General features: G+C 40.0%; 1 protein-coding gene across 1 annotated transcript in view; it reads left to right on the top strand.

Annotated features, from left to right (window-relative positions):
- Nucleotides 1-10,368: 10,368 nt before the first annotated feature.
- Nucleotides 10,369-16,142, top strand: part of LOC307023910 (cytohesin-3-like) — a 36,668-nt gene continuing 30,894 nt past the window's right edge. Inside the window, exon 1 of the mRNA XM_079657582.1 lies at nt 10,369-10,752. Within this exon, the coding sequence (XP_079513708.1) occupies nt 10,734-10,752 (19 nt within the window). The 5' untranslated portion in view covers nt 10,369-10,733. The remainder of the gene's footprint in view (nt 10,753-16,142) is intronic.

Genomic DNA, 16,142 nt, shown 5'->3' with positions numbered 1-16,142 from the left:
AAAAGAGAAAATACACAGATGAGAACTAAAACATGTATTTTTACAGTATATCCTTAAGTGGAATTTATGCAAACGCAAGGCAGTTTCTATGTGTATGCATATTGTATGTTTAACCTGTCTTGCCTGACAGGTTAAAAAGTCAGAGAGGTCTGGTCTAACCTGTGTTGCCCCACTTGAGTGCAGTTTCTCCCCATGGGATGATAGTTTAATATCATCCATTTTTTGTATTCATGTGCAATATCAATATTTGTGCAAAACTATCAACATACGTGGAAACAATCATTTGTTGTAATTGTAGTACTTCCTCCTGTTGTTGCACTGTCCACTCGCTGCAGAAATGACCCTGGTAATTTCCTGGTTGTGGGACTCATAAAAGGTAATCTTATTTTATGCCTACACTTCAGATTACATCATCAGTTTATGCATCAAAGGCTGCTTTAAACCTGGTGGTGGACTTTATTGCAGTTGGGTTATCCAAAACAATATAATAACTTGGAAAAATAAGTTGTTCCAAGGCCTTAAGTGACTTTGGTTAAGGACAAACCTACAAAGTGTGTGAAATGTCTCAATAGTAAAAAATGCAATTATTTGTATACAATGTTGAAAAGTAACTTCGTACAATATAAGAACAATTTTGAGATTCTTGTACGTTGATATTTTTATTTCATGCTACCTCATTATTCTACTCTAATTTGGAAGCAAATACTGTACATTTTACTTTACTCTGCATTTATGAAACAGCTTCAGTTGAGAGTGGCAGGTTCATTTTATTAATGTGACAAACAACTAATGATTTATTATGTACTATTATGGACTTACTGTAAGTATAACAAGTCATTAAAAGGTAGCTCCACCTTTGCTACCAGCAGCTAATTAAAAATGAAGTAATGGTTTACTGATTACCATCCAGTGATATCATAATATAATATTGCGAAAGCGGCCAATCTGCAAAGGGATAGTAAAGTGCATTTACTCAAGTAATATAACAGTACATTTGAGAGACTAGTACTTTACTTGACAATTTACTTCACTAGATGTATTTAATAGTAATACCTTTAGTTACTTTTGCAGACTTTAGTTACACCTTGATTAACATTCACAAGCTGCAGTATACAACTTAATTAAAGTTAGCTGTACCTTTAACATCTATAAATCAAAACCCATAATACATATTCATCTAAATTACAGCAAATCTGCATGATGAGTACTTTAACTATTGGCGCTTTTAAGTATATTTTGATGGCAATACTTTTGTACTTTAACTTGAGTAACATTTGCAATGAAGGACTTTTACTTGTAAAAGAGTATTCCTACACTCTGGTACTTATGTACACGATCTGAGTGCTTCTTCCACCACTGCTTCTTCATGGTTCGGGTTATAAAGCAGCTCGGTTAGCTGTCGACATGGCGGCCTGCGTCATGTCTAATAAATGACATGCTGTGACCCATCTAGTCACACCTAACCGGAGCATGTAGATAAATCTGTCTGACCCAGCTGGGCTGCAGAGCAGGCACAACAACAGCTGTCGCTCAACTTAGCATGTTATCTGGAGCTTCATAGCGGGTAGACAACTGTGTGAAAAGGGGGTCAAAGACAGCAAACTATGTTATAAACATGAGTCAATTTTGGGCGTGTTGTGGGTTAAAATAAGGTTGAAAGGGTGGTTTTACGTCACGTTTCCTACTGCCTTAGCATGTTATCTGGAGCTTCATAGCAGTTAGATAAGTGTATGAAAAGGGGGTCAACGACAACAAACAATGTTAGCTGTTGAACCGCTTTCATATAAACCAGTTTTGGGAGTTTTATGGGTTAAAATAAGGTTAAAAATATGTTTTTTACGTCACCGTCCTCCACTATCTTTGCGTGTTTTCTGGAGCATGTTAGCCGTTAGACAACTTTTGGTAACCGGGTCAGCAAAACCTAACTATTTTAGCTTTTAACTGCTTTAATTAGGATAGTTTAACTGTTTAAGGTTACAAATATAGTTAGACTTACCCGTCCCCCACCACCACACACTTAATGGCCTGCATTGGTCGCCTCTGTCGCTAGCAACCCAGCCAACGGTAGATGGTTTCAGTTAGCTTAGCAGAGGCTAACGGCGGCTAAAATAAAACCAGCCGGTGTCGCTTGGCAACGTAACCAAAGTGCCTTCGACTGCGCTCCAAAAGTTAATATAATGTCGTCGTTTAAGAAAGTTATCCAGATTGTGTGTCCTTCTCAGCAACACCCGGTGAAACTCCAAAGTTGTAATCCGAACAGGCAACACCCAGAAAAGAAAAAACTCAGGAGGCAAGATAGGGGGAAAAAACGCCCACAGATGAGAGCTGGAGCCCGGAGATCCCTGGTCACATCCGGTGAAAGCAGGCCGGAGAAACACTTCCATCTACCGGTGAATACAGGAAACACACCAGGTGACAAGGCAACTCAGGTAGATCTATTTTGGTAAATACAGTGATGGGAGAAATATGAACATACTTTTCCCAAATGAAAAATATGGAAGCCCATTTACGCCATTAAAAAAATAACATGAAAAGCTAGGCTTGTGAGGAAGAATTTGAAAATCGTGTAAGTCATTTTTTATACAAAGTAATTTGTTCGATATCATGTCATTATTGAGCAAACTAAGTCAATATTTAGAGATACTTTCTGTGATACTAAGGTTACATAAAAATACTAAATGTGTTGAATAAATTAAAGATGGTATTTGAACACTGCAGTTTCACATGTGACCACAAGAGAGCAGCGTTTTACTGTCTAACTAGTTTATGATAGTATCCCAATGTTACACACACACACACACACACACACACACACACACACACACACACACACACACACACACACACACACACACACACACACACACACACACACACACACACACACACACACACACACACACACACACACACACACACACACACACACACACACACACCTCTCCGTATCCATAACAGTTTTTTGAATGTAGAAAGTCTAAGGAATAATCTTTGTAATGGTTTTATTTCTCCATCAAATACTCACGAGTCCATGGCAATCAGAGTAGCAAATAGTGAGACAGACACACACACACACACACACACACACACACACACACACACACACACACACACACACACACACACACACACACACACACACACACACACACACACACACACACACACACACACACACACTCCACCCACACATACACACACTCACATACATTAGTAACCTTGATTCGATTCTGGATAATGTTATTGGGGGATTTTCCAGCAAACAACACATTAATAGGATAAACGTCAGCATTAAGTTGGTGGTAAAAGCAGAGAGAGATTAATGAAGGATAAACCGGCCTGTCGTCGGCACATCAGGGAGGCTGTAAAACACTGTGGGACCTCAGGATGTCAAACTGAGAAAATACATTAAAGAGGATATCTGCTCCGAGGCAGTGTTCACGCATCTTCAGAAAGAAATAACATATTATAAAATTGTAATATGTCTTGAATGAGTTTCATAGACACATTTCTGAGTTGTTAGTATTACATTAAGTGCCTGCTTTCAGTGCAATACATCTTTGTTTGGCATTTGTCGTCATTATTTTCCAGGCTGAAATATTAATTTACTTAGATATTTCATTTTTGCTTTTTGGACTGGAGCTGTGTTGATTGTGTTTGGAAAGGTTTTTCTGCTAGTCCACTTTTAAAGTTAAGTTTGGGTTATTAAAGAGACAATTCTCCACAAATAAACAAATACTTTCTTTCCTCTTATCTATCAAGATTGGTAAATGGACGAGTGTAAGAGATGTCGGCCTTTTCTGTCATGTAATGAAACTAGGCGGCACTCTGCTTGTAGTGCTCTGAGCACCAAAAAGATTAATTCAAAACTCAACAGTAATGTATCTTTCAAGATTAAGAAATCATGACCTATATACACAAAACCCTTCAGAGACCTTGTTGAAAGCATTTCATGTAGGTACTATTTTCTTTCTACTGAATTACACCCACCAGTCATATCATCATAAAGAATGAAGCATCTACGTCGGCTTAGCATAAAGAAAATAAGGTTAATTCTAGCCTGTCCTTGGAAGGATTGGTACAAGAACTTCCTATAAGGTGATTCAGAAAGCGTTGCTATTGTTAAAGTGAACTTTGTTGGCGAGGCTTTTTATTGTGCACTGTCACGCTCAGCTCTCCACCTGCCTCCCCGCCGCCCTCACCTCCCTCTCACACTGCCTTTCTGAGAGTCATTTTATCGCATCATTATGTTTAACCGTTAGCTCTCTAAATAATCACCGAGGTTTAATGACCCCTGTCCCGGTGCTCTCATTTGCATAGAAGTCCGATTGACTGTCTGCAGGCAATCAACACTTAAATGGCAGAATGTGCTCTGTAATGGTGTAGCACTCACAACAGAGGCCACGGGAGGCCTGCCATCACACAATGTGGAGTAAATAACGTTTTTTAATGGAGTGAAAGCTAAAGGATGAGAGTATCCTCAAGTTATCGTCATCATTTCAGCTGAACTGAGAACATAAAGCAGATGTTGAAGCAGAGGTTGTGTGTTACTGCTACTTCTACTTCCCTCATGTGATCAATGTAAGCCCCATATATCCTGCAGTAATAAGATCCTATAGATATCTAGCACTGCTATGAATCATTCAGCAGCTCGAGCCGTGACATCTGATAGATTTTTTAGAGAATTCATCTCTGGAGGCAAGTCTGATTAGAGCACTGCATATCTGATAAAGATAGAACATTGATAGATAATGTGTCACAGCTGCATCAAAGAACCACTTTGTACCTCATTTATCGCTTCTCACTACGCATATACAATCATAAATGCATAAAATACACCTTACTCTTCTGCTAAATGTAGCTGCAGATGGATTACTGAACCATGCACCGGCCGAGGGATGCATAAAGCCTGGTTTTCTCCTGCAAAATGTCACTTCAAGAGACACAAATTGAGAAAAGAAAAGAAACAAAATGACCTCAATGAGGCACAAAACAACTGCAAAAAGATGCAAATTGAATCTTAAATAGGAACAAAAAGACCATAACAATTACACAATATAACCAAAAAATACTTTAAATTACTTTGAAGAGGCACAACATTACCAAAAAATAAACATAATAACCACAATGAGGCACAAAACAAGTGCAAAACAGGGCAAATAACCACAAAGATACACAAAACTACCAGAAAGAGATGCAAAAGAACAACAAGGAACACAACAAATGGCATTAAAAAGACAACAAAATGACCCCGATGTAACACAATATCACAAAAAGGTGCACACAAAATAAGATAGAGATAGGAAAAAAGCCACAATACAGTCTGTAAATCTTGCTTTTGTGAACTTTAACATGTCTGTGCCCAGTGGCCTATAGTCTCATGATCCCCCAACGGCTGCACAACACAACAAATCCCATTTCAAAATGTCTCAGCGAAGGAAATTGATTATTTGTTATTGTGTGGAAGCTGTAAAATGAAACTCGATGCTCCCCGCAAGCCTCTAACGTTCGACTGCGTGTTGATCTGTGGCGAAGGATGTTCAGATTGCAGCTTTAAAGACTGGCAGCAGACGTTAAATGTCCCTAAAAATACACTTTTGAAGCAGTCCTCCTCACTCTTCATGGGAAATGACATGCAGCAATTGCAGAGCTTTAGTCATCAGGTGGAAGTGGAGCTTCTGAGTGATCACTTATGTCCAGTCCCATCTATTTGAAACGCTATTTCTTTCTGATGACAACCACTTATGAGTCATTTCTGCATTCACATTGGATCAGATCAGTTCACGCTGTGAGGGGAGTCACATGCTGCTGCAGTGGATGTGATGGGAAGTTTCCCTTTGCTCCCAGCTGGAAAGATGTCCCACGCGTTTCCCTTTGTCCTCCCTCTCCTTTTCTGTGTGTGTGTGTGTGTTTGTCTTTCTTCAGTTTCTCTTCCGTTCTTTACCGGTATGGCCAGCTTCACTCTCTCAGCCATTGTGAGAAAGGAAGTGTGATACGTTTCTGTGTGTTTGTGTTAGCAGGAATGTGTGTGGGACTGTTGCAGATGGTTTTCAGAGGATTCAGGAATTCCTCAGAAACACACCAGGCTTTTTAAGCTTTGAGTATTTATTCACACAACACACATAGGAACCCATAAAGTGACCCTTTACTGGATGTAGACTGTCCTCAGTGACATTACAGATACATGGAGCATGTTTTTGTATAGTTTAAACACCAATATTTCTGTGCATAAAAGAGCTTAGTAGACATTACATTATCAGCATGTCTCAATAAAAACTAATCAGACTCCAATACAGAGGACTGAAGCTGCAGGGCTCAACATCTCATTATTATGGTATGGGTCATGATGAGGCAGGTTATGCGTGCTGCTTATGTTACTGCCAACAACATGAGCTAAGAGATTCTCTGGATGAATCCGGTCCCACGCAGCACAGGGTCACTTCCCCATGAGTGTGACAAAAGTTCACGGCATTGCATTTTGGATGAGTCTGTTGCATATTATATATAGCAGCTCTTTTCTTCAAGATTCCAGTTTGGATAACTTGTCTTAATTTAATTTTTCTCTATCAAGGTTTTTGTTACCCCATGTTTCCCAGAAAACCTCTACAACCATAGAGAGTAGAACTTATTATGTGATATTGATTTGGGATTTAAAGGGGCCCATTTATGCTCATTTTTAGGTTCATATTTGTATTTTGTACCTTGTTGTTCAAAAAGCTCTTTATTTTCCTCATACTGCCTGTGCTGCAGCACCTCTTTTCACCCTCTGTCTGAAACCAGAGCCCTGTCTGCTCTGATTGGTTAGCTGGCTGGCTCGGTTGTGATTGGTCAACCGCTTAGAGATGCCCCGCCCATTAGCCTATCACGTACAATGTGTTGGAGCACTAGCCAACAGAAGCGTGAGTGTTAAGTAGTGATGTCACTTTGTTACAGAAGTAAACAAAGAAGTCCAATGGAGGCGTTTCAGGAACTCCCTCTCGAGGAAACACAGGGTTTTTAGCCTTTGCAGACCATTAACATGCACTAAAACCTATAAGACATAACAGGAAAGGGAAAACCCCGAAAAAGCATGATAGGGCCCCTTTAATTCAGATTTTCCGCTTCATTTTTCTTCACAAAGCCTCATGAGCCAACTAAAATAGCCTTACCCTACAGTTCTCACATGCATGCATACATTAGTGCATGTGCCTGGCTGTAATCAGACTGCTGAACATGCACATGGTCGTCCATAATCACTCACAGGCTGGAGGTCAGTCCGTCTACTGATGGTTTTAATGTGGCTGACATATGCTGCCTTGAAACCCGCTTCCAGTGAAATATAAAGTGCATCCATCTAATGGTGTTTTTTCTGCTGGCTTGCAAAGGGGGAAAAATAAATGTGACTATATTAGCGTGGACAAACATGATGTCAGACCGAGGCCAAGTTTATGGGTCAAATATCAATCAAACAGACTCTTACATCTTCTGTTGTATTGTATTTGTTTAAACATGCCTTTGTGTCTTTGTCAGACAACTGCGTCATTTCCAAATCCTGATAAACACTGAGCATTGCAGATGAATTAACTCCAGACTTTTATTGATTAAACTCATTTGATTGTAGCACAGAGAAAGCTCTTGCTGGTCTCCACCCTTTTTTTTAGTTTACTCTGGATACGGAGCCACTTCCTGTGTTGCTCCGGACATCGGCACTCAACGCGGGATTTTTCCCAAAAGTGACAGCCTTCACTTCCCACGCACTTCTCTCTTTGCCAGCGTTTCAGGGAACCACAGCAGCAGAAATATTACAGAGGAAGAGAGAGGGTTATGAAGATGAAATCATCAAGTTTCTCAGTAAATATGAAACCCACTGCAGGCGGGCCTCTGAGGGGGTGTGAGGAGGAATTTATGGGGGAATGCTGCAAATTAATTGTAAGCTATGGAGTCAGTATTTGTTTATGCCTGGAGCTTTTGAGGGAAAAAACATGTGAGACCATTTATTTTCTATTTTAGGAAAGACAAACGTTTTTATACATATAGAGAATTAAGATGAGTATGTGATCAAATCATAAGACTGGTGCTCTTTTTTGGAGCTAGTTGATACTTAAAGCTGATTTAACCATGCATGCCTACAACTTAAATGTTGGCCTATTGATAATTTGACCATGTCTGACTGATGAATTAAACCTACATCCTGTGTGCTTCACGCTTCAACCCTCCAGAAAACACTGTAGACCAGATAAAAGTCAACATGTTGTGGCATTAGGCTGCCCTTAAATGGATGTTCTGGTCACATGGTTAAGGTTTAGACAAAGATTTGAACAATTTGTTTTTTAACAAGGCAATAAACTACTCTGACTGAACCACACCCAACCCGTGGCACAAAGGCCCCCAGACCAAGGATTTTTTTGTCCTGGTTGCCTTAATCGTGTGGCCCAAAAATTGCACTTTTTAGGTTCTCGTTTAGTAAAAGTAGTAGTTCTTCTGATTTGTAGTGGGAAAAGTGTCATTAATCTGGAAATACTCAAATAAAGTACAGGTAAATCACAATAGACGTGAGTGAAACAACTCAACCATTGGTAGTACAGTGACACAGGTCAGATCAGATTTCTTTTTAAAAGAAGGAGGGTGGAGGGCAGGGCCATCACATAACTTCCTTTTCCAAAACTTTCTTCCATTGTCCGCCTGCAGCGCTGCACAGTTTGTCTCAGCACAACTCCCTTCCTGCACTCTGGGCCACACGCTGGCTCCGGCTCACATCCGTCCCCACAGAACATCCCTGCTGCCGGGATCTTCCCTGGAAAAGCGGGATGAGCTCACATGGGAAATGTTTGAGCTGTTATATTTTGTAGGTGTCTATGCCTGCGTCATCATTTAGCAAAGTAGGGCGGAGGTATGAGGTCAGAATCAGTGAGTTGACGTGCATTTATGGAAGACTTCTTGATAAGGTTTACCAAAACTGTGGATGAGAAATGAAGCAAATGATAACATTTGAAATACTCAAGTGTAAATGTATAATATTAAACAAAGTAATACAATGTAAAGTGATCATACTTGCATTAGGGACTGTGACAATTTCAATTCTTACGACAACATTATCATGGCCAAAGGAATTCAAGATAATAATATTATCACACTATCTACAAATGAATCAAACTCAAAAAGAGAGTGGATGGTGATAATCATATGTTGGTAAAAATGTAAAAAAAAGCATATCAAAACGAATGAAAAATGTAAAGTCAAACAGATACGCATAACAACAAAATATCCACAAAGCCTAACATCTGCCATTAATACAATGACATCAAAATCACTTTTGGGGAGCAGTGCATGGACAGAGTTTGTGTAATTAACATCAGATCAATATTTATTTGATTAAATATCAAAGTTTCATTTTATACTGTTGCAATATTATTAAGATAGATTTGAATGTATATTCATGGACTGAGTAGATGTATGAGGTGAATGATTTAAATGTGACCCCAAAGCCCCCTGACATGTTCCCTTATCCAACTTTACCTTCATCTCATTGATTAAGGAGTTTAACCCCTCGCTGAACTGAAGGAGCCTGTCCTCTGACCTTACACAGTAACCAAACACAATAATCAGTGTTTTATAGTGTCTGAATAACAAATAGATCAACCCCATTAGTCTAACCAACATATAGCCTCTTGACTAATAGATCAACTCCATTAGTCTAACTAACATCTAGCCTCTTGACTAATAGATCAACTCCATTAATCTAACTAACATCTAGTCTCTTGACTAATAGATCAACTCCATTAGTCTAACTAACATCTAGCCTCTTGACTAGTGCACTGATTATGCTATTCTTTAAAATCTTTACCTCAGAATTCAGTAGCTGTTTATCATGCATGTACTGTATGTCATTTAAAGAGGCAAAGTATTGTATGCAAAGATTTAGAGTGATTCCAGCATACCAAAAATGCAATAAAAAACTTGAGTCCGTAGCCTATTATCTATTTATTTCAGATTATAACTTTTAGTATCCATTAAAAAACAAAATTATGTGATACTTTTTGTATAAAATATGGAATGCATGAATGTTTGTGCTCATCATTTGATATTGCTTCTCTTAAATAATTTCCCCACAACTAGCCCTAAGTGTTTTGTAAGTTGTGTCCTTTTATAGCATTTTTGAGGGGAGTTTATATTGTCCAATTAAACATTCAAATTCATAGGCTACAGTATTTTTAGATGTCATATATTTTTAATTGAACTGTTTTCATAGTGTGTGTGTGTGTGTGTGTGTGTGTGTGTGTGTGTGTGTGTGTGTGTGTGTGTGTGTGTGTGTGTGTGTGTGTGTGTGTGTGTGTGTGTGTGTGTGTGTGTTATATTAGCAGGGGGTGGGGCTTAGTGACGCCTCCCTGCTCGGTGTGTGCAGACGGTGCAGACTGGAGGATGGAGCACAGAGGGAGAAACGCCGCCGCTGCTGGAGCCTCACACCGCGGTCAGACCCTCTGAAAACCCGCTCTACAATTAACCAGCTCCCTTTAATTTACCCTCAGACTGCGGTTTTTATTTTTCTGCCTCTTTTCACATTAATTTCACCGCTGACATCTTGGCACCAGACCCCTTCATCTGTCTGTCAACACGCCGGCTTCGACTGTCTGTCAGCGGGGGGAAAGCAGAGAAAAAATCCCAGTGTAGAAAAAAATCAAAATACATTTTTTTCCTAAAGGTTTTCACCCGGACACACCTTCCTGACTGACTGCCCTGTCACTGCTGCCATCAACATGGATGAAGACAATCACGGTAGGGAGTTTTTGGTTTTTCTGTCCCTTTATTGGGTTTCTTCTGCACGGATGGATGGACGGCATGGATGGATGTTTGTGTGTGTGTGTGTGTGTGTGTGTGTGTGTGTGTGTGAGAGAGTCAGGGTGTGTGTGGAGAATTAACAACCAGGATGTTTTTCTGCAAACCAGCCCAGAAAAACAACAAATCATGACATTATTGGAGCATTTCTCTGTGAGAGATAGTCTCCTGCAGCTACAGAACCGTATCGAAAAGCTGGAGTCATGGCAATAAAAAACCCAAAACACAGCATTTTTTTTATCATGCATGCACCTTCTCCATCTGTTTGATGTCTTGCTGTAAGGCTTTGAAGTTGCTCTCACTATCTTGTTGCTCCGTTTGAAGCCTCTAAACTGGTGGGAAATTGATAAGATGGACTGGCAGCCTTCCATATGGAGGAGAGACCTTGCAGGAGCTACATCCTTTGATAAAAAACATACAAAATAGGTCCCTATTATGATATTTGATTCAGATAAAGCGTGTTAAGGTTAGTTCAAAAGCTGCAGATTGTGCCAAATATATGTGTGCAATGATATGGAGTATTATAAATGAGCAAACATACATACAAAAACATAAAAAAGGAAGTGGCTAGGACAATAAAGGAATACAAATATTGACTTGAAGCTGGAGCTTTATAAAGTCATATTGTGCTAAAATTATCCAAAGTAAATATTAAATCAAGCATAGAAAGTAAAAATCCAGCAGGTATATAATAAAGTATTTGGTGCCAGAGACCTGACGGTGTGATATTGTGTTAAAGTGAATGAATTGAAGCCGTGCAGCTGCATGGTGCTTCAGGATTAGCGCTCGCAGCTCGGAGGCCCATATCAGTTATTATGTGTGTTCTGAAACACAGCGCAGGATGCTTATGAGCAGATAATCCAAACCGCCTTGTGGGCTGAAGGCCATGAAGGCAGTGTAGTGTAAACAAACGGCTGATAACAGTTTGTCAGTTCAACTGTGAGAGATTAGCATGAGCCAGGAGAGACCCTCATCTGAACTTCCACTTTTCCCCCCTCACAGTATTCTCCTGTCTGAACTGTCTCAATGAACCGAATCATATTATGGTAGTGACTCAAGTTTGAGTTGAAGTTGAAAGGCCTGTTTTCATTGATGTTAAAGGGGCTCATTTTCAGGTTCATATTTGTATGTTTTGCCTCTACTGTGACATGTCTCCATGTTTTAGTGCTCAAAAAGGTCTTTATTTTTCCCATACTGCCAAGAGGATGAGTCCAAGCTATTTTGGTGACCTCCTGATGTTCCTTTAGTTCCAACGTTGGTCACATTAGATCCAAAGACACATCAAAATTAAATGGGCAACCTGTCATAAAACTATTTGAGCATATTGAAGATCCAGGGGGAAGAGCCCTTCAAATGTTAGCTTTACTCTGGTATAAACTTTACACAAGCAATATGTCATTCATCTTGTGTGTTACAGGGCAGATTTGAGTATGTCACCATCTCCAAATGTTGTTTGAGAATCTTGTTGAAAGTAATAATACTACTAAAATCACAGTGTAGAAATTGACATGTGTTCTCTTTGGGATTCAAACCATATCATAGACCATACACTTCCCCTTTATAGGTTGATCTAATCACTTGTTCCACACGCCGTATAGCAGACCAGTGAAGAGATACTGAATCATGTGACAGGACGTCAGGGAGCACAGAGGCACGCTGTCTGTCTAAGATCAAACGAGAAACATACGACACATCCCAGAGAGAGATTGTGTGCAGAGTTGTTGAAATAACTTACCATAAATGTTAAAGTAATTAAGAGCTCTCGTTCGCTCACTCACACCCACGCTGCGTCTCACTCTATTGCATGCATCGCTTAACATTGTTCACATGCACACACCTTGATCGGCTCGTATCACATCACGGGCACTTAGAGCTAAATCGGTCTCGCCTAGTCGCTTACAGCTGCTGAAGTCAAAGTGACACCTTCATCAAGAGCTGTGCCAATTAACACAGTGACTAATTCAACAGCAGAAGAAGATACAACTCATAAACCGATATATGATAATAGTTTTGAATCAGAACATGCAGAAATTTAACTAACATGTGTCAGATCTCGTACAAAGTAATGGGTCAAATGAATATAAAATCAACATTGGAATAAAATACGGATCAGGACATTTCAACAAAGTACATAATTGTCAACGTCATGTATTGGGGCTTTTCCGCTTAGTGGCTTTGAATAAATCCATAGACAATCTGTGCTTTGTTGCTCTAAGGTGCTTTTTGCATGCTAACAATGGTTCACATTACCATCATGTGTGTGCATTAGGGACTATGGTATGTTCTCACGCTTGCATGTACAGTGTGCACTCAATGTGCGCAACATATGTTCAAAGTTGGGGCTATGATTTGTTCTGCACCACCGGACTAAAGAGGGAACAGATGCCATGATACTCTTTAGGATTAATAAATACTATACAGCTAAGGGCGCTTTCACAAGCCAACATTAGTGCCTTATAATTGTATTCTGTTGCAGACCGAAACAACAGTGAGCGCTTAGGGTTTGATGATATTGAAAACCTAATCCGACCCAATGCTGAAAGTTAACCACAAAGCAGGATTATTGGTATTTGTAAATGGTCTGTAAAAGCTAAAATCCCAAAGTTCCCTCCAGCATAAAGCATGTCATCATTTCACAGAGGCACCAGATACAAATATGAAATTAAAAAAATCATATCCTAATATGTAGGGATGTCCCGATCACCTTTTTTTGCTCCCGATCCGATTCCGATCATTTGATTTTGACAATCTGCCGATACCGATTTTTCCCGATCCGATCTTTATGCAATGCATTAAGAGAAAAAAAGGTAACAGATAGCGGCTGGTCATCCAACGCGATGAATTCAGCGATCTTGGCTGTTATTTCTTTGGCCTTTTCACTGTTCTGGGGCAGTTTCTCTCTCCTTTTAAAAGTCTCTGAAAGTGTTGGTTGTTTCAGTGCCGTTACCTGAGTGGTCGCTGTGTACTCGTTGTGTTGTTGTTTGTGTTTGTTTCTCAGGTGGCGTATTAGATTGGTCGTGTTGAACGTAGCTCTGTTCTTTCCACCACGCGGAACCTCCTCCTTGCAAACATTGCATCTGGCTGTTACACTGCCTTCGCTTTCAATTTTATAATACTTCCAAACTCCTGACATTTTCTCTGTCTCGACTCCCGAGTCACCAGCTGAACGTAGCCTCTCATTAGCTTACTGCTACTATTAGACACTGCGCCCACTCTGTTGCCAGATTTGAGAGAAATAAGCAACCAGGTCTATGAAAACAAGCCCCAAAGAAGCAACATACATGATGTTGTGTAATTTTAAACCAAAACTAAGGCCTCAGGATGACTTTAAGATGTGAACATGGTCATTTTTGTTTTGTAACATTAAATAAAATACTAAAAATATTTTATAAAAAAAAAAAAAAAGATTACCGATCCCCGATTTTTTTCTCCCGATTCCGATCTTTTGAAAATCACGTGATCGGCTCCGATCCCCGATCACGTGATCGGATCGGGACATCTCTAATAATATGTCTTCTTTAACATGAATTGGAGAGTACTGGATACATTTGCTCATCATACAGAAAATTATGAAAAGTCCACAGAATGGCAATGTTTATAAACTATTCCATGAAAAACTGGAGGAGAAAGGAATCTTTTTCATGTAGCGTTGGTTGATTTTTGTGTTTACATTATCCACCGCCAAATTTCTGACGAATAACATAGATTTCTTCGGTTTGGTCCGCATTAAATTCTGTTCAAACCAGACTAAATAGAACGAACCAAGACTATTAATTTCACTCTGATTCGGACTAACCAAACTGACAATGGCTTGTGAAAGTGCCCTGAGGCTCCCACAAGCAACCTCTCATGAGTCGGAAACAGTTAGCGGTGAGTAATCACAGTTACTGATTACACAGGGCCCCAAACTGAGGAAAGGATGGTGACGTTTCTGAACTGAGAGACCTTTTGTCAACCAATGGAAAACCTTCATTTGATTATCATTGGTGGACTAACGGTGGAGTTGGACCAACCTGCACACAGCGACTATATTTCTAAACGTAACTTTTCTGCATACAACAATACTGTGCATTATTTACAGTTATAGCATGGGATTCATTACTACATGTTTACTGTGCTTGCTAAGCAAAGAAGGCGCTTCTCTGCTCCGTTTACATGCCACAGAGCAGACAAGGGCCTGGCCCCAAAATGCTCAAAAATCAGCAACAGGCTTAAGTGTTTTTATTACTCACGCGTCTATTTTTAGCCTCTTTGTATAGCTGGATGGAGAAGTGGAAAGAACACAGAAGCAGAAATTGGCTGGAAAGCTGTTCACTGAGTGGCTGGATGAAGGCCATGAGTTTTAACACTTGGCATCCTTGTATTTTCTCTTCTTTATAGGAGCTTTGTAACGCTGTCGTCAGGGGATTAATATGGACTGGGCTCTTTGGGGATTTTTGGGTATTAAAACTCTTAAATTAATAGAATTCACCTGAATAAAAATGTCTGTGTCGACTGAGGCTCTTAAACAAGCCGTACAGACGCCCAAAAAAACATGCTGAAATGTTTGTTAACGGGGTTTCCTTCATGATCCGCCGTGATAACCCCGCTCTGTCAATCAACACTCTTCTGTCTATCTGAGCGTGGGAAAAGTTGAATGGGAAAGGCCTTTTCCTTCGATTCTTCTATTCTCTTTGGACGAAATGTGCACTGAAATAACAAGCCGTATCTGACTGCAGCACTTACTGTTTTGTCTGTAGGCGCCTTTTTAATGGTGCACGCCTGGAAGTGTCGGTGTGCAGAGTCATGCCTTGGCTTTCTGATTGGAAATATCTCCCTAAGAAAGAAAAGAAACGTCTTTGTTTTCTGCTTTTTTTGTAAACATCTCCTTAAACTTACTGGACATTTGACTTAATGCAATTATTTCACATCATGATCACCGCAGCAGGCAGGAAACCCAAGCTTGGGTGGCTTTTTTTTGTGAAAACCTGAATCAACACACTCACTGTATGTGTGATTTCTTGGCGCCTAGTGCTCTAGTTCTGAGGGGGATTAGCTGGTAAGAAGGGGAAGTTGGTGTGATTAGGGTACAGCCTTTGTTGTGGCTTTAGGGTGAGTGTGTGGGAGGACATCAGACAGTCTTTGGGGGCGAGCTGCGGCTGCTCTCCAGATATACCTCGCCCGGGGAGGCTGGCTTATTGTAAGTGGTCGGAGCAGAATGGCTAGATGGAAGCAGACAGCTGTGTCTTTCTGCATCTGGATGTCTTATCTACCTAACCTGCTGCTTGTGCAATAAGCTAGGTTAAATACATTAGAGATGAAGTTATTAGAGCATTTGTTCATAGATCAAA

This window comes from Notothenia rossii (assembly GCF_949606895.1).
Source record: "Notothenia rossii genome assembly, chromosome: 11".
In the NCBI taxonomy this organism is placed as follows: Eukaryota; Metazoa; Chordata; class Actinopteri; order Perciformes; family Nototheniidae; genus Notothenia; species Notothenia rossii.
Note: the sequence above shows the minus strand (reverse complement) of the source record. Positions and strands in the feature narration are given on the sequence as shown.